General features: G+C 38.0%; 1 protein-coding gene across 5 annotated transcripts in view; it reads left to right on the top strand.

Annotated features, from left to right (window-relative positions):
- Positions 1–23,350, top strand: part of ANKS1B (ankyrin repeat and sterile alpha motif domain containing 1B) — a 1,160,059-nt gene that overhangs the window by 796,102 nt on the left and 340,607 nt on the right. For all 5 annotated transcript variants that reach the window (XM_025285022.3, XM_025285025.3, XM_025285027.3 and 2 more), the window contains one exon: positions 9,124–9,222. In XM_025285022.3, the coding sequence (XP_025140807.3) occupies positions 9,124–9,222 (99 nt within the window). The remainder of the gene's footprint in view (positions 1–9,123; positions 9,223–23,350) is intronic.

Below are 23,350 nucleotides of genomic sequence, written 5' to 3' on the forward strand. Positions count from 1 at the left end.
AAAACAGATGTTTCAAAGGAAAAAAGGTCTTAAAAAATGAAAAGGAAAAAATTGGTGGTATAAAACTCATTATACTCATGTGAACACTTAAATGCTAATCTTAAACAATAAATCTAAGATATAATTTATTTATTCAAATATATAACTTACATATATACGTATATATAGATGCCCATTATATATATATATATATATATATGTATGTGTATATATATATATATATATGTGTGTGTGTGTGTGTGTGTGTGTATGTAAGTTATATATTTGAGTAAATAAACTGAACTGAGGTGCTCATATGTGTGTATGTGTCTGTGTGTGTATAGGTGACTGCCCTCAGTCAGTCTCTCCCATCAGGAAGCTTCCATAAGCCTCTTATCCTCATCCATCAGAGGGCAGACAGAATGTAAACCACAATTTCATAAAACTGATCAAACTGATCACATGGACCACAGCCTTGTCTAACTCAATGAAACTATGAGCCATGCCGTGTAGGGCCACCCAAGACAGACGGGTTGTAGTGGAGAGTTCTGACAAAATGTCCACTGGAGAAAGGAATGGGAAACCACTTCAGTACTCATCCCTTGAGAACCCAATGAACAGTATGAAAAGGTAAAAAGATAAGACACTGAAAGATGACTTCCCCAGGTCAGTAGGTGCCCAGTATGCTTCTGGAGAACAGTGGAGAAATAACTCCAGAAAGAATGAAGAGATGGAGCCAAAGAAAAACAATACCTAGTTGTGGATATGACTGATGATGGAAGTAAAGTCCAATGCTATAAAGAATAGTATTGCATAGGAACCTGGAATATTATGTCCATGAATCAAGACAAATTGGAAGTGCTCAAACAGGAGATGGCAAGAGTGAACATCAACATTTTAGGAATCAGTGAACTCAAATGGACTGGAATGGGTGAATTTAACTCAGATGACCATTATATCTACTACTGTGGGCAAAAATCCATTAGAAGAAGTGGAGTAGCCCTCGTAGTCAACAAAAAAAGTCTGAAATGCAGTACTTGAATGCAATCTCAAAAATAACAAAAATGATCTCTGTTTGTTTCAAGGCAAACCATTCAATATCACAGTAATCCAAGTTTATGCCCCAACCAGTGATGCTGAAGAAGCTGAAGTTGAATGGTACTATGAAGACCTACAAGACCTTCTAGAACTAACACCCCAAAAAGATGTCCTTTTCATTATAGGGGACTGGAATGCAAAGGTAGGAAGTCAAGAGATACCTGGAGCAACAGGCAAATTTGGTCTTGGAGTACAAAATGAAGCAGGGAAAAGCCTAACAGAGTTTTGCCAGGAGAACGCACTGGTCACAGCAAACACCCGCTTCTAAAAATACAAGAGAAGACTCTACACATGGACATCACCAGATGGTCAACACCGAAATAAGATTGATTATATTCTTTGCAGCCAAAGATGGAGAAGCTCCATATAGTCAGCAAAAACAAGACAGGGAGCTGACTGCGGCTCAGGTCATGAAAATTCACACTTAAACTGAAGAAAGTAGGGAAAACCACTAGACCATTCAGGTATGACCTAAATCAAATCCCCTACAGTTATACAGTGGAAGTGACAAATAGATTCAAGGGATTAGATCTGATAGAGCACCTGAAGAACTATGGATGGAGGTTCGTGACATTGTATAGGAGGCAGTGATCAAGACGATCCTCAAGAAAAAGAAATGCAAAAAGGTAAAATGGTTGTCTGAGGAGGCCTTACAAATAGCTGAGAAAAGAAAGAAGTGAAAGGAAAAGGAGAAAAGGAAAGATATACCCATTTGAATGCAGAGTTCCAAAGAATAGCAAGGAGAAATAAGAAAGCCTTCCTCAGTGATCAATGCAAGGAAATAGAGGAAAACAATAGAATGGGAAAGACTAGAGATCTCTTCAAGAAAATTTGAGATACCAAGGAAACTTTTCATGCAAAAAGATGGGCACAATAAAGGACAGAAATGGAATGAACCTAACAGAAGCAGAAGATATTAAGAAGAGGTGGCAAGAATATACAGAAGAACTATACAAAAAATATCTTCATGATCCAGATAACCATGATGGTGTGATCACTTACCTAGAGCCAGACATCCTGGAATCCTAAGTCAAGTGGGCCTTAGGAAGCATCACAACAAACAAAGCTAGTGGAGGTTATGGAATTCCAGAGCCATTTCAAATCCTAAAAGAAGATGTTGTGAAAGTGTTGCACTCAATATGCCAGCAAATTTGGAAAACTTAGCAGTGGCCAAAGGACTAGAAAAGGTTAGTTTTCATTCCAATCCCAAATAAAGGCAATGCCAAAGAGTGTTCAGGCTATCACACAATTGCATTCATCTCAGATGCTAGCAAAGTAATGCTCAAAATTCTCCAAGGCAGGCCTCAACGGTATGTGAATTGTGAACTTCCAGACGTTCATGATTGATTTAGAAAAGGCAGAAAAACCAGAGATCAAATTGCCAACATCCGTTGGATCATGGAAAAAGCAAGAGAATTCCAGTAAAACATTCATTTCTGCTTTATTGACTATGCCAAAGCCTTGGACTGTGTGGGTCACAATAAACTGTGGAAAATTCTGAAAGAGATGGGAATACCAGACCACCTTACCTGCCTCCTGGGAAATCTGTATGCAGGTTAGGAAGCAACAGTTAGAACTGGACATGGAACAAAAGACTGGTTCCAAATTGAGAAATGATTACATCAAGGCTGTATATTGTCACCCTGTTTATTTAATTTATATGTGGAGTACATCATGCTAAATGCTGGGCTGGATGAAGTACAAGCTGGAATCAAGATTGCCTGGAGAAATATCAATAACCTCAGATATGCAGATGACACCACCCTTATGGCAGAAAGTGAAGAAGAACTAAAGAGCCTCTTGATGAAAGTGAGAGAGAAGAGTGAAAAAGTTGGCTTAAAGCTCAACATTTAGAAAGCTAAGATCATGGCATCCAGTCCAATCACTTTGTGGCAAATAGATAGGGAAACAATGGAAACAGTGACAGACTTTATTTTGGGGGGCTCCAAAATCGGTGCAGATGTTGACTGCAGCCATGAACTTAAAAGACTCTTGCTTCTTGGAAGAAAAGCTATAAGCAGTCTAGACAGCATATTAAAAAGCAGAGATGTTACTTTGCCAACAGAGGTCCATCTAGTCAAAGCTATGGTTTTCCCAGTAGTCATGTTTGGATGTGAGAGTTGCACTATAAACAAAGCTGAGCACCGAAGAATGGATTCTTTTAAACTGTGATGTTGGAGAAGGCTCTTGAGAGTCCCTTGGACTGCAAGGAGATCCAACCAGTCAGTCTTAAAGGAAATCAGTCCTGAATATTCATTGAAAGGACTGATGCTGAAGCTGAAACTCCAATACTTTGGCCACCTAATGTGAAGAACTGACTCATTGGAAAAGATCCTGATGCTGGGAAAGATTGAAGGTGAGAGGAGAAGGGGACAACAGAGGATGAGATGGTTGGATGGCATCACTGACTCGATAGACATAAGTTTGAGTAAGCTCCTGCAGTTGGTGATGGACAGGGAAGCCTGGCATGCTGCATTCCATGGAGTTGCAAAGAGTCAGACACTACTAAGGGATTGAACTATATGAATCTATATAGGTGCTCTCAAATGTATTGCTCAGTGATATGACATTTATTTGAATCAATAATCCATGTGGTCTGAGAATCTAGGAAACTTTTTTCATAAGTTGAAATGTGGTAATTTAGTTAAGTTGTGAAGAAATTCCATTGCAGTAGACAGTACATGTTCACATGGAAGGCTCTGATAGAAATGTAAGAGATAAACTACACAGTCTTCTTCTACTGCCATTTCATTAATGTGAGAGAGGGAATTAAAAATGAAAGAAGTATATCATCTATTATCTAATCAATTATGGTTGGTAGCTCATGTGTATATCTGGTAAACTAAATAAAGTTTTGTTCCAACACTGATAAGGGGTTATAAAACTGGTATTTATCATAGTAGATATAATCATTAACATGCAGCAAAGAAACTTATTGCATTTACCTGTAAATTAATATCAAATTAACTAAAAATCTTTATAGAAACTGAAACATAGAAGTGTTATCCCAAGAAAGTCATATATAGTTTTAGGCCACCATGTCATTTATGCTGTAAAAAAGTATATTAAAAATAAAATGTTTTTACATTCGTGAATTTGTAAGATCATGTTATCATTCTACTACCCATTCTATTTTAAATAATTAAGGCCATACAAATTGTAAAGACGAATCTAATTTAGCTAATTATAGAGCAAAAGAAATCTTTTCCAATCAATAGTATCTTCTTGGTTTTTTTCAGTCTTGAACTGAAGAGAGAAAATAAATAACATATAACTCAAGCTTATATTAAGAAGAAATCAGTTCTCTATGGTCCTTAAATATGTTTCCTTAGCATTTTATATGATATGCGATGTAACATGACATCAAGGTTATGAACTTTTCAAGCCGAAATTCTCAGAGACAGAAACAGTAAAGATATTTCTGAGAAATGATTTCAATAAATAGCTGTGCTACTTCAAATGGATCATTAAATACAAAGCACTGCTTTTTATTCTATTTGGTCATCTTATTAGTTTATCGTAGCTGAAAAAATCCAATACATAAGATATTCTCCCCATGGTCATAGAAACTTCAGCTTTCAGCTCTTAATGCATAAAATATTAGATTATTTTTCTTCATTCCATGATTTAGGAAAGCAATAAAGCTGCCCTGGATTAGACATTTCCTATCTGCTAAAAAAAACAAAACAAAACAAAAAAAAAAAAAAACCATTGCCGTCTAGAAAGTCATTAACTAAACAACTTTATCCACTGATTATTATTCCTTAAATGCCCATGCCATGTGCCTGGTAGTGTGCTAAGCATATCATAAATAATTTCGCAATGGGACTTGTCATTTTGGTAGCATAGATTTCTAGCCCCATGACAGCGAAACACTAATGAAAGCAGAACCAGCTACTAATTTGTTTTAATGACTGAAAAATTGGAAAAGAATTTGCTACAGATTCTAAATTTAATGTTCATGAACTTTGACTAAGAGGAACATCAGTTATATCCTGAGAATAACTCATGAGTATATTTGACTCTCTGCTTTGATTCCCTGTCACCGTCTCATCGTTGCCCCGTTCATGTGATTCAGCTACAGTTTGAACGTCTTTAACTGTGGAGAGGCACTGTCTAATAGAACATTCTATGATAACAGCAATGTTCTATATTCGCATTATCCAATATGAAACCAGCAGCCACAAGTGGCCAATGAGTCCTTGAGGACAGGACTGAAAACAACCAACTAGATATGAGAGGTCATTCTTAACATTTCATGGAGAAGTTCTGTGGAGTGAGTGGGAGTAAAAGCCTATTGGGATGAGTTGAGGAGTAAATGGGAGATAAGAAACTAGAGACATCATGTGTATGAGATAAGATGGAGAGTGCAGTGTGGTAGGTCGTTAAGTAGAAGATAGACACAATGAAGCCCTACTCCAAACACCACTAATCTGGCAGTCATGGAAAATGGATGAAAGAGAAAGCTAGAGTGTATGTTCAGCTCTTATTGAGAAAAAAAAGAATTAAACTGAGATTTTCTAACATTCAGTGAAGGCAAATGATAACAAGAAAATAAACTTTAGCTGCCTTGAAAGAATAGAAATATTTATTACCCAAGTACAAGCAAAATGGTTAGTTGCAAGATTTGAAATATTTGATTTTCTCTGAAAAAATGTAATTATCCATGATACTATAAAAAAATAAGGTATTCTATAATTTCTTTTTATAAGAAATTTTATAAGTTCCTAGTACTGATACTAATTTGTCAAAAAAATAACATGCATTCTTGCACTCTGTAAAACTACTTCTTGAAGCAATTTAAGTTACAATTCTTAAGAACTAAAACATAGTTTAAAATTATACAATCTGTATTTAAATAAAATGATACTAATCAAAGTTGGGCACTACTGAAATCATAGCATTGTAGAACTGAATGGGAATTTATCAAATGGCTTCATTTAATGGGTGAGGACCACAAGACTCAGAAATAATATATGACTTAGCCACATTGCTTCCCTTGTGGCTCAGCTGGTAAAGAATCTGCCTGCAATGCGGGTAACCTGGGTTCGATCCCTGGGTCGGGAAGATCCCCTGGAGAAGAGAAAGGTTACCCACTCCAGTATTCTGACCTGGATAATTCTATGGACTGTATAGTCCATGAGGTCACAAAGACTCAGACATGACTGAGCGACTTTCACTTTCACTTTAGCCACATTTCCCCAGACAGGACTCAGACCCAAGTCTTGAGGCTCCAAACCTGGAGCTATTTTGAAAAAGAACTGGCTAGATGATGCACCAGAATATTTTGGTATTCCTATATATTACAATAAGAGTGAAAATAGAAAATTTCCAATGTCCCCTCACTGGGGAAAGTGAATCCTTTTCTTTATATTTCCACAATCAGTACCATTTCCCTTTGGGCACATTCTTACCATTTGCATTGTGATTTTCATACTTTTCACTCATTTTTCAAAAGTGTTTAGAATTATCCTGTATGCTAGGGTATTTGACCCAAAGAGAATTTGTCTAACTTCCCTACAATGCTTCAAAATGTTTCCTCCCTTACTGAAGATAGATAAGGGGATATATTGGTGGTTTAGAGGAAGAACAGTGGTCTCTAAGGACTAAATTCTTTATATCATTTCAGTATTTGAACACTGAAATCAAGTTTTTAATATTACCTATAGATAGTAGCTAATTCAGACCATAGTCTCCTGTTGTGCCTTGTTTTTGTACAAAAAATCCAGGTTCTATATTTTGTATAAGCTGAAGCTGTAGGCTGATAATTTAGCCTTTGGAAAACAGGATAATGATCTAATATATAGGTGGCTAAAGTTTTTTGTTTGTTTTTATTTTTTAAGGGCCTTTTAACGCCTTTGAAAAATCTCTTAAAGAATGAAAGTCAAACAGAATGGTATCATACATCCTGCTCATGACACATTAGTCCATTTCTGAGAATAATAATGCTTTCTCAAAATGAAGTCATTTATATTCTTGACCATGCCCTATTGTGTGCACTGAGTAATTTCTTGAGAGCAGTGTTTCCTATGGCATATTGCCAAGACTGGCTTCATTTGTCTTTCATTAGGCTTTTTTATTATCACGCTGCTATACACCTGAATCATTCTGCCTCCTCCAAGATGGCCAATGTAGCTTAAGCACAAGAATGTTACTATGAGTAGGCGGAATGTTTCTATCCAGTGAATGCCCATTTTTAAATCTCTAGCTATGGTACCATACTAATGACTTTAATCTTTCTAAGCACAGCCAATTGTGTCAGTTTTAACATAGTCTGATATTAAATTGTTTACATTCATCAATCCTGTGCCTGTCCAAGGAAAGACATTAGTCTTTGCACCATGCTAGACTGGCCCTTCCTCCCTGTCTCAGGAAAAGATCCAGCCCTGTTGAGAAAGCCTGGAACTGGTGTGTATTCTGCATTTCTCCATCATTCTCTGCATTCAGTCACCAAGCCAAACTTCTTGATGGTTTTCAAATCTACTCGCATCTTTCTGTTTCCCATGACCACTATCTTAGTCTAAGCCCACACCATCTCAAGAACAACCTCTGTGGTTTCCTAACAGCCCCGTGCTCCCATGACTGCCCTTTTCCAGTTCATTCTCCTTTGCTTTAAATATTCATCGGACCTATTGCTCTCCATAAATAGATATTCTGTAATTTCTATTCATAAGTGTTTTTATTTTATGCATTGGTAAGATAGAATTTGATTGTCCATAAAAGCAGTAATCTGAGTTCTTGAACTTCTCTATAGACTCCTTACTTTAAAGGGAAACTCTAGCTTGCAAGCTCCAAAAGACTAAAATTTCAGGATAAAATAAGCAATTTATAAGCTTCCATGTTAGAATATTAATCAGAGGTCAAAAAAATCATTGAAATCAGAGAATAGTAGGATTAGGCTGATCCTTGGAAGTTACGTGGCTCAATGCCATCATTTCATAGGTAAGCCAACAGGCCCAGCCACAGAAATCAAGTTGATCTTTCTAAATTTGAGGTCTCATCAGGTAACTCCTTTTCTTAAAATCTGTCCATGGCTTGTTATGGTCAAAATGAAATTGAAATTCATACAATATCTGTGTCATCTGGCTTCTCAATACCTTTTAAGCGTTAAGTTTTGCTCCTGTCTCAAGGAAATGGCAACCCACTCCAGTGTTCTTGCCTGGAGAATCCCAGGGACGGGGGAGCCTGGTGGGCTACCATCTCTGGGGTCGCACAGAGTCGGACGCGACTAAAGCGACTTACAGCAGCAGCAGCAGCCACCTTATCCTAGAATTTGATGCTTCCAAGTACACTGTGTTCTTTCTTACCCACACAGCACTGCATATGACTTCTAGTCCTTTGCATTTTGAGTGCTGAACCTGAACTGTACTTCAGATGTCTGATGAGACACCATCTCCTCTGAAAACACACCCCAGGTCCCCTCTGCATTCCGAAACATGTGTCACCATGATAGCACACTCATAGCATCCTAACTGCCTTTGAACAATTTGCTTCCATCTCTGAACTGGAAGGAATCAACAGTTGAGGGCAAGGATCTGCATCTTATTCATTTTTGTATCCTCATACCTTGATCAGACATCTGACATTCAATATTTAAGATGAATTATTCTCTTTTAGCTTGCCTACAATACTTCAATTTTTCCATCAGCTCTCCTTACAAAATTTGTCTTCAGAGGGGAAAAAACTGGTTCATTCACATCAATGTATAGGTCACTGATAGTTTAAATGGCAGCTCTTCCTAGAAGCATATATATTTTTAGAGGAACAGGGTTTTGAGTCACAGAAATGAATCCCCAATGCAGATAATCCAGCCATAAATAGTAAACCTTGAGGGTATTTATGATGTAAAAGCAACTTTCCCATAACCTTCAACTCAATCATCTAGGTGACCTCCTCTCACCTCACTCTTGCAGAAGATTGACTCTATGGTTTTGTTTACAAAAATCAGATCATTTGTTGGTTATTTTTCTCTGTATTAATAAAACCAGTATTTATGCCCAGTAAAACTGCCTGATTTCATTTATAACATTTCTGGTTTTGTTTCAGGGAAGCAATGTTATGGAAGACCAGGATTTGTTGGAAATTGGAATCCTTAATTCTGGGCACAGACAAAGAATTCTACAGGCAATCCAGCTCCTTCCAAAGGTAAGACAGCATTTATTATCCTAGCCCTTAATCTAGTCCCAATGGTTTTAAGTCCAGGTGTGCAAAGCGTGTTAGTACTTAGGACAATATGTCTGCATATTGATGCAACTCCCCGAAGCCAAAGCAGGTCTTCTTAGTCCAATTAAACATTCAGATTCATTAGATGTCGCCCTCCGGCCGACAAGGCGGCTTACAAGTTTTTCTTCGGTGGGATTCTGCATGTCAGTACAATCAGTCCATACCCCCCAGGTGATAGATCAGGTGCAAGAAGACAGATCAGTATTGGGTGGGTAGAAGAATGTTCCTGGAATAGGAGCCTCCTGCCCTTAGAGGCAGTATCTCTTATAACAACTCCATAGCCCTAGCCTCCAGGGGCGCGGAACTTGCTTAATCACAAGTCGTTACTCAGGAAAGTGCAAGTGTCACGTCCCCTTCAGGTATTTATAGTTTGTGTATAAATCCTCCCAGTCCAAATGCAATTTACCAACCAGGCATCATTTTAAGTAATACATTACTTACCAACAGAGTTGACCTTCTGTTTCTAGGTAAGGTTTCACAGGAGCCTAAAACAAGAGGTAGGATCTGAGCACTGGTCTTCAGTGCTCAGTGAAATATGTAGGATTTTAATTGGTAAGGAAAGGGAATGGCATTTCAGGGCCCAGCGGGAATCACATAGATAGAGATATGGTCCAGTCAACAAACTGCCAGAAGCATTAGAGGAACCATGATACTTTGTGATTTAAAATCCAATGGGATTTGCACAACAATGTGAATGTACTTAATACTACTAAATTATGTATAATACTTCAAGACAGTTTAACGTGGTTTTATGTTTTGTTATTTCATCACAATTTTAAAAATACTAAAATCCAATGTGATTAAAACAATTAGAGAGTGGAGCCAGAGATAAAACAGAAAAAGTAGGTTGGGTCATGTTGGTATCAGGCTAAGGAATCTGAAATTTATTCTGTGAGCGCAGGGGAATGGACATGACTAACCTGCTTTAGGCCAGTTAATTCTGGAGGCTGCAGACAAGAGAAATTAGAAGGAGAGAATGTTAAAGCTGGGTCATCCACTAGGGGAAAGATTCAGGGGGCAAGATTGGAGGCAGGGTAGCAGAAGGACAGTAAAAGATTCATCTAAATATGTGAATGTATTACATATTTTATATTCTCCTCTGTGCTTTTCCTTTCTAAGGAGGCTTTAATTTCTCCTTCTCAGAATAGGAAAGATAAATATTAACCACTGTTTCTAAGAAAGAGACAAGGTGAAATTTGCCAACTGACAGTGAACTAAGTATCTACTGATAGAAACTTACCACTTTTGCAAATTCAAGAAAAGTCAAGCATACACAGGAGTTTTAATAATACAGTTTTCTACTTGCTTCTTGTGTATCTTTACCCAGAATCACTTTTTTGTGAAACTTCTGAAGTGGAACCCCTTCTTACCACCTGAGTAATTATTACCCTAGTCCACACCAACCATGTCTAATCAGGCTACCACAATAGAATCTAACCTGTTGTCTGTGCATTAGACTACTTGAGTCAATTTCTGTTTGGTCCTCACACCTGGACAATGCACAGATGCCTAATCTCTGTCCCAGTTACCTTTCTCACCACTTTACAGTTGAATTTCCACACTGCACCCAGACCAAAATGTAAATCAGAGCATGGCACATCCTGCTTAAAATCCACAATAGATTCCCTTTTGCACTTAGAATCTTTATCATGACCTACGAAAATCAGTAGGATCTGGCCCCTTCCACCGAATACAACCTCATCTCTCATTCTCTCTTTCTTCCATTCTCTAGTCATGTGACTTTCTTTTTTGTTCCAGAATATGTCAAACTCATTTTTGCCTCAAAGCCTTTCTGTATCAGTGTGTCTGCGTGCAAAGCCTTTTCTTCATATCTTCAAATGCTTGCTCCCTACATCATCAAACCTCTATTCAGCCGTCACCTCCTCACAGAGGGTTTTGTTCCCTCAAAAGCACACCCTTTGCCCCCTTCACTGTCCCTCATGTGGTTCTGCTTCAGTTTTCTTCATAGCAATTTTGGCCACTGGAAGTTATATTATTTGTTTGCTTGTTTTCTTTTTTTTTTTAATTTTATTTTCTTTAACTTTACAATATTGTATTGGTTTTGCCATATATCAGGATGTATGCTTGTTTTGTGCATTATTTTTTTTATCTCATCCCCAGGATGCAACAGTAATGAAATAAGGTGCCTTGGCACCTTATTCTTCCCTATCTTGTTCCTTTTACATATCCAGTCCCTGGAATGGTGCCTAGCACATCAAAAAATAATTTGTGAAATGAAAGAATACTTTACTCTTTCTTTCTTCTAAGATTTGATGGCCCTATGCTTGTTCTGTCTGAAGGTACTAATACTATTATACTACTTCTGTGTTATAAGCATCCTGAGGGCAGAGACAATGCCACGTCCATCCTTGAACTTCCCACTGTGTTTAGATCAATACATGCACTTAAGAGAATGAAGAATGAGTGATTGAGTGAATGAATATTTTTTACATGTTATTCAAATATATTTTTTTAATCAAAGAGTACCTCAGTTTTTAAGCTATGTTTATAATCCTGTACATGCCATTTTGAGAAACAAAAGAACCTGAACTCAGAATTATTTGAAGAATAAATGAAGTATTTATCTCTAAGACAGAATATCATTCCCATCAGAGGGAACAATATAATAGAAATAACACAAAATTAAGCTTCTATCAAGAGGCTAATGCTGAAGTACTTATTATGCACCCAAATGAGTTCAGTTCAGTTCAATTCAGTCACTCAGTCATGTCCAACTCTTTGCAACCCCATGGACTGCAGCATGCCAGGCTTCCCTGTCTATCACCATCTCCCAGACTTCCCTCACACTTATGTCCATCAAGTCAGTGATGCCATCCAAACATCTCATCCTCTGTTGTCCCCTTCTCCTCCTGCCATCAATCTTTCCCAGCATCAGGGTCCTTTCCAATGAATCAGTTCTTCGCATAAGGTGGCCACAGTACTGGAGTTTCAGCTTCAGCATCAGTCCTTCCAGTGAATATTCAGAACTGATTTCCTTTAGGATTGACTGGTTTGATCTCCTTGCTGTCCAAGCTACTCTTAAGAGTCTCCTCCAACACCACAGTTCAAAGGCATAAAAACATCCAAACACATGTTCAGCAACACAAGCAAAATGTTATAATGCTACAAATTGATGCTTTGCCTTCTTAGGTAATGAACCCAATCTTTAGGTGGTTAATAGTGTAATTCAACTGGCAACACATTCATTTGCATTCCCTTAAACTTTGCACTGCCAAAAAGTGGGCAAACTGTCTCTTCATTTTGTTTGTGCAATTTTAATCCTCAGAATATCTGTGTTCTTCATCTGTCATAAGAACTATTCCATGACTGCTACCTGAGATCCTTTACTTAACATATTGTGTTTTGGAGAGATTGTTCCTAAACAGAGAAAAGGTGGTTTGCTAAGTGCAGTTTGATCTGTTATCACAGTTCAGTGCATTTTTTAATGCTTTTTTGTATTTGTATTGTCTCAAGTTTCAAAGAAAATGCTTATTCTTTTTGTAATGATGTTTTTTCTATAATATCCCCTTTTTAATACTGAAGTAATTACTTGTGCATAGGTCTGAACGTTCTCCAGTTCATTTGATATGCTGAACACATAGAATACGTTCCATGTATTCTAAGCATAGACATCTTTAGAACAGTAATCATATCAATTCCTCTTTTCCATCCATTCTTTCTCTCTGTCTTGTAAAGTGCCTGACTTTTAGGTGCAAAGTTTATTTTATCCATTTTCACCCAGCATCCACTTCCCTCACCAAATCCAACTCAGTCTTTCCTTAGGTCTGAAAGTTTCCTGGAACTTTTACCCTTCACTCTTTTTAAGAAAGGACACAAATAACAAGTTCTATGAGAAGATGGCTTCTTTTGTACTCTCTTAGAATCTTTAAGCATGTTGAGCTTTTTCTGTCCTCTGGACACAGGGAAATTATCTGATTACTTATTTGCAACATATCATTTACTTTTTCCCAGGTAAGAATTCTGTTATCCAGTCTGTGGATAATCCTCTAAAATCCTTTTATAAGGGCATAATCTCTTTTGTCCTTTGACAAAAGGACAAAACCTACAGGTCAGGAATTCAAAGGATTATCATTTTAAAGGTTTGCAGAATTTCATGTGAAGGCCTGTAGTGTATCTGCTCCTATCTCTCCTTCTGAATTGAAAATGTACGTCAGCATGCTAGCAACTTTTATATCACACGCTCACTTCACTTTTCAATGTTTTTTTCCTATATTTTCCTCTTTTATAATATCTTTTGGAATTACTTTGTCATCGTCTACACTCCCTATCCCCATTTGGATCTAACTAGTTTCTTTGCTGCCACCCCACACCACCAGTGCTAAAGTCACTGATGACCAGAAGAACAGAAATTCCATAAGCCACTTCCACCTCACCTTGGCTTCAGTAGGTTTTGATACGCTTGTCAGCCGTCAACATCATCCTCTTTTGGCCTCCACAATACCCAGTTATCTTCCTGCCTCTCTGTTGCTCTCTCTCCTTGCCTGCTCATTCTCCTCAGTTAAACATTGGCATTCCTCAAAACTCAAACTCAAAATATTTGATGACTAGCAAAGGTAATTATCTCAGGACTCTTGATCATAGCACAGTTTCTGGTATTCATTGTTTTGTTCATTGCTACCCTACTTCTGTTTTACTGCATAATGAATACCTGGATTGTAGCTGCCTTTTTTGTCTAAGTTCAGTTCAATTTGACCAATATTTGTTGGGCTGCTTAGTTTCAATATTTTCACCAAATGGCACTGAACACCTCTGACCAGATGAACTGTCACCTTCCCCATCCTTGGTCTGAGATTTTGTTTTTTTAAAAAACAACAACAGAGTTATCTCTTACTCCAGTAGAGAAGTGAGATTCTCTGTAAGGTATCTATTGCTATATAACAAGCTACCTCAATCTTAGAGGCATATTACAACATTTATCACATTTATATTTCTGTGGAGTAGGGATCTAAGAGCAGCTTAGAGTTTCCCTGGTGGCTCAGATGGTCAAGAATCTGCCTGCAATACAGGAGACTGGGGTTTGATCCCTGGGTTGGGAAGATCCCCAGGAGAAGGAAATGGCTACCCACTGCTGTATTCTTGCTTGAAGAATTCCATGCACAGAGGAGCCTGGTGGGTTGCAGTCCATGGGGTCACAAAGAGTCAGACATGACTGGGCGACTAACACTTAGCTGGGTCTTCTGGCTCTTGGTCTTTCACAGACTACAGTCATCTTGAGACTCAACTGGGGAGAATACACTTCCTACTTCATTCATTAGTTTTAGGCAGGATTCTGATGTTTGGGGTTTTTTGGACTGAGGCTTCAGTTCCTCACAAGCTATTGGCTGAAGGCATCCCTCAGTTTCTTGTCACATGGGCCTCTTTGTAAAGAATCTCACATGAAGCTAGTTTCAATAGCACAAGCAAGTGAGAAACAGGAAAGTGCCAGCAAGGTGGAAATCTTAGTCTTTTGTAACATCCCAACCTTTTGCCTATTCTGTTCATTATAATCAAACCACAAATCCAGCCCAGACATAAGAAGAGGTATTTACACAAGGATGTGAATATCAAGAGGTGGGATCACTGGGGCCATCTCAGAAGTATGCCTGCTACAGATAGACTTTATAATGATCCACTTTACAGTCTAGTTTCCTTGTCTGCATTTTCAGTCAAAATGGTATAACTATTACATGGTTACAACAATAACAAAACGCATTTTTTATTCCCATGGGCCATCTTCATGGTACTATGGTATTCACAATTAGATGATTTAGTAACACATTAGTAATCACCATTCAAAAAAAGGCATATGTCTCAGATCTGATGTTGTTGTTCAGTCACTCAGTCATGTCCAACTCTTTGTGACCCCATGGACTGCAGCACGCCAGGCTTCCCTATCCATCACCGACTCCCAGAACCTGCTCAAACTCATGTCCATCGAGTTGGTGATGCCACCAACCAGCTCATCCTCTGTTGTCCCCTTCTGCACCTGCCTTCAATCTTTCCCAGCATCAGGGTGTTTCCCAGTGAGTCAGTTCTTGGCATCAGATGGCCAAAGTATTAGAGCCTCAGCTTTAGCATCAGTCCTTCCAGTGAATATTCAGGGTTGATTTCCTTTAGGATTGACTGGTTTATTGCCTTGCTGTCCAAAAGACTCTCAAGAGTCTTCTTCAGTACCACAGTTCGAAGGTATCAATTCTTCAGCACTCAGCTTTTTTTATTGTCCAACTATCACATCCATATAGGATACAATCATACAGAAATCAGAGACCTTGGAGATTTGCCAATTGCACTTAAAGCTTCATGATCTGAATGCCACTCATCTAAGTGATATATACAAATTAGTAAGCCTATAAAACATTACTAATTTTAAAAACATGTTCAGTCTTTTTTGGTGCCTCATTATTGAAAGGAGCATACTTCCATTTATAGTAAGGAAATGAATTGGTCAGACTCTCTTGGACAATACTTAAAGGATATTAGCAAATTAAATGCATTTTTTAAAAAACTATCAAAACTAGAAAGTAAGAGCGATCATTGAACTTTAGACCTCATCAGAACAAATAAATGCAGGCCACAGTTAACCAAAAAAAACCTTGGGATACAGAGATACTGGCAAGGACTAAGAACTCAAACACTTTTTTTTAATTAAAATTTTTATTTTTAATTAGAAGAGAATTACTTTACATATTTTACATACTTTACATACTTGCATATTATGATGGTTTCAAGACAATAAATAGTAGTGGAAGTTTTGGCAAACTGGAGAACACAAACCCTGCCTCCCCACTCAAAAAAAAAGTCTCCTTTCCACTTTATCAATTAAACAAAGCATTAGGGACCAGATTTAGTTATAGCTGTGACTTTGCTACTCCTGTGTCATAGAGGAAGAGAATCTCTCCAAAAATTAAAATCTTAATATGACTTTATATCAGAGAATCCCTGATTATTTCAGAGTTCAAAAGAGCATTGCAAATGTGTTATTATCTCACCTTGGCTTCCTGCCCAAGATTCTGCTCTTAAAGACCCTAGTTCTTTCAGGGTGCTTGAAATTCAGATGTTTGTTGATTCTAGTCTTGATGGTTGATGAACATATGTGCAAGCTTTAGGGGGAAAGTGCACAACCAATGTAACTTCTTAATAACTTCAGAAAGGAAGTTTCAGTCTTATTTCCTTGTCACTTAGAAAAATGATAGAAACTCATTCCTATTGCTTCTGCTGTTTTTCAGAAGGGCAACGACAAAACATAGGCTACCGACATAGATTCTATTGTTGTACCTGCTGACAGGGTAACTTCATTCTCCTGTACCAAACTGTCTCTCCATACACGCTCCTCCTTTTGTCTTGCATTTCTTTCTTTTCAATGGCCAGTATCTTAAACATCATGCCAGTCGATGTTGACCTACCGCCCTGTGGCTATCCAGTTAAAGATATACTCTCAAAATCCCACATACATATGTGCACTGTTAGCATGGGAACCCTAACGTAAACTGAATACATGATTTAAACCCATGGTCTAACTGAGGGCATAAGATATTCTGCCTCCTGTAGGTCTGGTCCTTGGTGAAGCTGTGGTGTTTCTATTTTCAAGATCTATCCAGTTCTGTAAATGTCTTGTGGTTCTGGGGCAAAGAGATATGCTCACTTAAATCAGAGTAAAAGATCATTTCTTTTTCAGGAGAGATATTGGTGCCATTGAGAGAAGGAAGAAAGAGTAATTGATCTTAAGGTTAAAAACTTAGGTCATTTGGAGTAAATAAAATAAATTTTGAAGTTACAGCAAGTCATTCAGATCTATCTTGTTATTTCTTAGCCTATATAATCAGATAATGAACTCAAGCCACTGTTAACACTATTAACAGTACTGTTAAGAGTGGCTTCACACTATTAGATTTGTTTCTTACTCATACTAAGTCAATGATGGGTTAGGCAGCTCTCCTCCGAGCAGAACCTTGGGGATCCAGGCTCATTCTGTCATGTGGCTCTCCCATCTTGGAGTTCTTTGAGAACTATCTTAAGGGGAGAGGGGAGAGGGGAGAGGAACATGGACAATAACACAGGATGTTCTGTTGCCAGGCTCGGAAGTGCATCATTTACTTTAGTCTGCATTTGATGCACCAGAGCTGAGTTTCATGACTCTCACTAACTAGCCAAGAAGTACAGTCTCCCTTCCCAGGAAGTACTAATGGAATTCTTAAGAATCTAGTCATTCTGTGTTAAAAACACCTTTTTCTTTCTGTACCTTGACTGCTGCCTTTCTTCACACAAATGTTCATTCCTTAAGATTTATTCCTTGGAGAAGCCTTTTATGACATCCTTTATCTGGGCTAGCATGCTAATTTAATCTTCTGTGCTCCCATTACACCTGATAAGACTGCCTATTGACTAGTTTGTCTCTCTCACTCAAGATCAGGATCTTTGTTATATTCATTTTCATTTTTTAAGCATGGAGCACCTGGACATAGTAATGTTCAATTAATATTTGTTAGAGTGGACTGAGCCAAACAAGAGTGCAGATTAGAAGTCAGTCCTAAATAGGTCAGGATAGGACTCCCAGGTTAGGACATTTCCCAGCTTGGCACCTTTATATTTAAATGTTTTACAAAGAAGTAAGGCAGGTCCTTCATGAATATAATACCCACACCCTGATGGCCTGCATTTTCTTCCATAGACCTTCTCCACCATGCCTCATGCTTTCTATTTACAAGTGGATAACCAGTCTATTATTCAGGAATATATTGGGAGAGGGAATGACCATTTTATTTATAAAGTTCTTTGAGCCTTTTGAAATGAGAAAGTCCAGTACACACAAAGTACAAAATAGCTATAGCTGTTTGAGCTAGATAGATATCCAAATACCTACCAGACATGAGAGCAGCACAGCCCCAACTCACTTATGGATGCTCTGTTTCAAGGTTTTTTTGCCGTCTCAGAAAGCAAAGGTGACTGCAGCATTCTTCCTGAGCTAAAGATGGAGGATTTTCAATGTTTTATTTTAAGTGAATTTATCTTGGAATAGTTTATTATTTAGACCAGAGAACTGAACTATCATTGTACTCATTATCCCCCATGATAGTTAGAGAACTATGGGAGGAATTCTGCAAGTAAAAGGTTCTGATCTATCACCATCCCCAACTGCTGTCATCCTTCAACTTTGAGAAGTTCATCCTCATTTAATAAAAAAATAATGGCTCGTGATAAGAAAATCAGCAGTAAGAGTAAAGGAATTTAGATATCTGAGCACTTTCTCTTCCTAGTGTAATTCTCCCAAGAAAATAACAGTTTAGGGAAGCAAAGGACCTTAAGCTATCCAGCTCAGAGACTTCCCTAGTGGTCTAGTGGTCAAGACTTTACCTTCTAATACAGGGGGTCAGAGTTTGATCCCTGATTGGAGAGCTAAGATCCCACATCCTTCATGGCCACAAAACCAGAACATAGACAACAGAAGCAGTATTGTAACAAATTCAAAAAGGACTTTTAAAATGGTCCAGATAAAAAAACCACATTGTGTTCTATTAAAACATATATATATCCAGCTCAACCTCTTGCCTAAATCCTTTCACAGGTGAAGATAAACATAGGTCATATTAAATGGCTTGCCTCAAGGCAGATAGTTCCTTAGCAACAGAAAAGTGAAAATCAAGTCATTCAGTCGTGTCTGACTCCTCAAAACCCCATGGACTGTAGCCTACCAGGCTCCTCCATCCATGGGATTTTTCCAGGCAAGAGTACTGGAATGGGTTGCCATTTCCTTCTCCAGGGGATCTTCCCAACCCAGGAATCAGAGCTGGAACTAAATCCCAGGTGTCCACCCTCATGCCAGTTAGCTCCTGGATGATACTTTGCTATACCCAAGTCTCTGATGATTATGTATTTGTGAGAGAAACTGTAAAAGTGCAAAAAAGAACCAAGCGACTAAACACAAAAAGGAATTGTTTATAAAATTGTGTTTCCTTTTAAGTTTCAGGCTAGAAAGGCCATTTTTGCCACGTCTATAGTCCACTAAACTTCCTTCTTAGGACTGGGAGGGAAGGGTTGTGGCAGGGATCAAAAAGCCCTAGAAAAGCAGGAAGGAGACAGACTTGAAAAAGGAGAAAGGCAAACGTAGACCAAGTCAGTTGTCCTGCAGCTACTGAGGGTCAACCCGCCCGTTTATTCTTGTAGGTGGCCTTACGGAAGCTTCGGAATTGCTGTGTCAAAAGGAAAAAAAAAAAGGCATAATGAAATAAAGCAAAATAGCTAAAATAATCTTATTTATTTTATTCTTTAATTTGGGTAGAGAGGAAGGAAAGATAGGCAAGGTGAAAGGGCACTCTCTAAGACACATCTTTAGAGCATTAAACTACACGGAGATGACATTTTTATAGGATTAAGCCAGGAAACAGCATGGTGTAATAGTTGGGAACATGGCCAGAACTCCCTGAGTTTGATTTTATCTGACCCATAGAGGTGTGCTGAGTATTAAATGAGTCAATACTTGTAAAGCACTTAAAATGGAACTAGGTGCATCATATGTGCTGTATTCATGTTTGTTAAATAAATTTTTAAAAGAAGATTGAAGGTGAATGGCTACATGCATATGTATGGCTAAGTCCCTTTTCTATCCACCTGAAACTCACAACTTTGTTAATTAGCTATACTCCAATATAAAATAAAATAAAATAAAAACTTTTAAAGCTTATTTAAAAAAAAAAAAGATTAAAGGTGAACCAAGAAAAAAGTGAGGTTCCTTCATCCATTTTTATGTCTAAAATTCATTACATCAGGTATAAACAATAAGCAAAATAAGTTGATATGCAAACAAAAAATAGTCAAAAGATGTCCTCTCAGGTAGTAAGGGAATAGACAGAGTGACAAGAATGTACGAATGCTGTGTTAGATCGATAAACTAGGATTCAGACCCAGGCAGCTTAACTGAGGTTCTTAACTACGTTGTCTAAACGCTATACTTTAAAGCACGATGAGGATACTAAGTGGATAATCCCTTTAAGTTGTCTTCAAGCAACTTAGAATTTTATAAAAAAGAATTTTCTTGAGCTTTTATTAACCTAACTTAATTCTAGGTTGACCACCTACTACTTGTGTCATGTCGGACATATTACTTAAATTCTATAATTCTGTTTCCTTACCTGTAAAATGGAGATAATAACAGTAGAGCCTACCACATTAACTTACTTTGAATTATAAATTTAAAAATGTGCATGAAGCTCCTGTCACTTAGAAGGACTAAGTTAATTTTGGTCTTAGCCACTTGTATTTGTTCAGTAACTGCTCACTAAATTAGCAAAACTTAATAAAATTGGGGGGTGGGGGCAAATTTGCCTGGGGCCAAAAAGCAACAGAAAGGAACTCAATCACTGATATAAGATAGTCTACGACTAAAACTGTCCATGACTACATTGGAATAGTGAGCTTTCCATTCCCATTTCTCACAAGGCAGATTATTCACGTTTTAAATAAGGGAAAAACTTTAAATTCTGATCATCATCCACTAAATTAATTTTTAATACCTTTAAGATGATTATTTAACCTATCAGGAGCTAAGAGAGAAGGTATTTAAAATCATAACTGGGGCCTTCTTATCTAAGAAATTAAATGAATAAGCATAATAGCAAGAGGGCTTCCTGTCTGCACCTCTTAGAGGTAATGTAATCAATCCCCAGAGCTAAGTGGAAAGTGGGAGAAGAACAGAGGAGATAGTACTTCAGACAGCAAGGGCTCAGTAAATGTGGGTGGCACAAAATAGAATAGAAGTGAATTGAGAAGCTGCATGTTCAGACCATAACAGGGCGGCTCCATGAAATTGTTAAAGACATTCTGATTTCATAAAAAAAAATTAGCAGAACTAAATAAATTTACACAAGAGCTCCTAAACAACATACCCACAAATGTGAAGAGCCATTATCCCCCACCTTTCCTGTACAATTGAATTAAGTTCTAGTTTAAAAGTGGAGTATAATTTGGCTATACTTCTTACTTTCAATCAATGGCGGTCAAGTGAGAAGTCTCTGTTCAGTTTCTGTCTGCAAATGCCTTGAGCATCTACTTATGTCTCAGACACAGTGGAAGGAGAAAAAAGATGAAGTTATATAGTATCTGCCTTCAAGGAGATTGCCATCTAGCAAAGAAAGTCAACCCAATATCCAAGTGATTTTCATAAAAACAGAGCATGAACAAACTGTAATAGAAGTAAAAAATACAAGCTTTGAGCATTAAATGGAAGGCAAGTTCTCTTCTGCTCAAGGAATCACAAGAAAGTTCCTGGAGGAGGAGGGAAAAAAAAGCAAACCATTTTTCAAAATGGTTTTGAACCACGGTTTCAAACCATCTTTCAAAAACCATAAATCAAAAAACCATTTCTATGCACCTTAAAAACTTCTTTGTTGTGTCAAGATTGGGGATAGCTCATGACACTCCAAGCAAAATGTGACCAGGAGTATTTGCTTAGCTTGTTCAGGCAGATAGATATGCTACTTTTTTCCCACTTGTAATAACCATTGTTTGAAATACAGCTAGTGCCGTCAATCCAGTTATCAATTTCATCCATCACTTTGCCCTTCAAGCTATAATGAGTGAGTCAAATGCTTCAAACCCAAGAAGACGCCTGGAGTCCTTTTCGGTGAAGCCGCTAAACTAGAACTGAGTTACTGTTCTCCCACCCTTAAGCTAAGCAGTTTTTCCTTCCATGGTATTTCTTTGTGGTTATTTTCTGTTGGTGTTCAATAGGAGTTTAAATTTCCATCTTTCAGGTTCAAATTTGATGCTTGATCTTCTGTGAACTCACAGTGAACACTTTACTTAGGAATCCACCTTTCACCTTTAGAAAAATGGCTGGCCATTTTTCTAGCATCTTCTATTTTAGTAAAAAGATATTCAGCTTGGTTTTTTTTGGGGGGGGAGGGGAAGGGGTGTTTTATTTTGTTAGTTAACAGATAACTACTGCTCTTATCAGAGGAAATGAGTACTCAAGAAGCCACCAGATTCCTTCTTTCATGTCTTCAAGGGTGCTAAATAGATACACTTTAAATGATTTTTAAAGTAATAATTTATGAATCACAGAATTCTAGCAGGTTAAAAGCTTTTTATTCAATGCATCATCAGTTTTAAACCTCAACTCCTTCTCTATTTAGAGGCTACTTCTGGGTGGGAAAGAATTGTATTTATAATCTTCTAATAGTAAGAGGTAAATATATTATAGAAATTGTTGAATGTGAAGTTTTCTCCACAAATGTACCATAGATTATTATAGTAAGTGTATAGAAGATTGCTTTTCCTGGCTTTTTCCTTCCTTCATTGGAAGGACTGCTGCTGAAGCTGAAGCTCCAGTACTTTGGCCACCTGATGCGAAGAGCTGATTCATTGGAATAGACTCTGATGCTTAGGGAAGATTGAAGGCAAAAGGAGAAGAGGGTGGCAAAGGATTAAATAGATAGCATCACCAACTCAATGGACATAAATCTGAGCAAACTCTGGGAGACAGTGAAGGACAGGGGCTCCTGGCATGCTTCAGTCCATAGGTCACAAAGAGTCAGACACAACTTAGTGACTGAACAACAGGAGCATAGAAAATTGATTTCCCTGGCTTTGTCCTCTGGGACTCAATTACATTATCGTCTATCAACATTTATGGTGTTCACTTTCAACAGAACACTTTTCTAAGTGCTACTGATGTAAATACAAAGTAGTAATTGACCTTACAACCCAAAGACCTTAGCATTTCCAATAGTGTGTGTGTCAGTCGCTCAGTCGTGTCCGACTCTTTGTGACTCCATGGACTGTAGCCCAACAGGCTCCTCTGTCCATGGAATTTTCCAGGCAAGAATACTGGAGTGGGTATCCACTCCCTTCTCCAAGGAATCTTCCCGACCCAGGGATCAAACTCGGGTCTCCTGCACTGCAGGGAGATTCTTTACCATCTGAGCCACCAGGGAAGCCCCATAGGGCTTTCTGATAGGATTGGAGCTAAATGACAGACAGGGCAACTCCAGATGCATAAGGTCTGCAGACACCCACGTGCCCAGATGATCATCAATGAATTTCTTATTCATCCAAT

Source organism: Bubalus bubalis, chromosome 4, assembly GCF_019923935.1.
Source record: "Bubalus bubalis isolate 160015118507 breed Murrah chromosome 4, NDDB_SH_1, whole genome shotgun sequence".
NCBI classification, from domain to species: domain Eukaryota; kingdom Metazoa; phylum Chordata; class Mammalia; order Artiodactyla; family Bovidae; genus Bubalus; species Bubalus bubalis.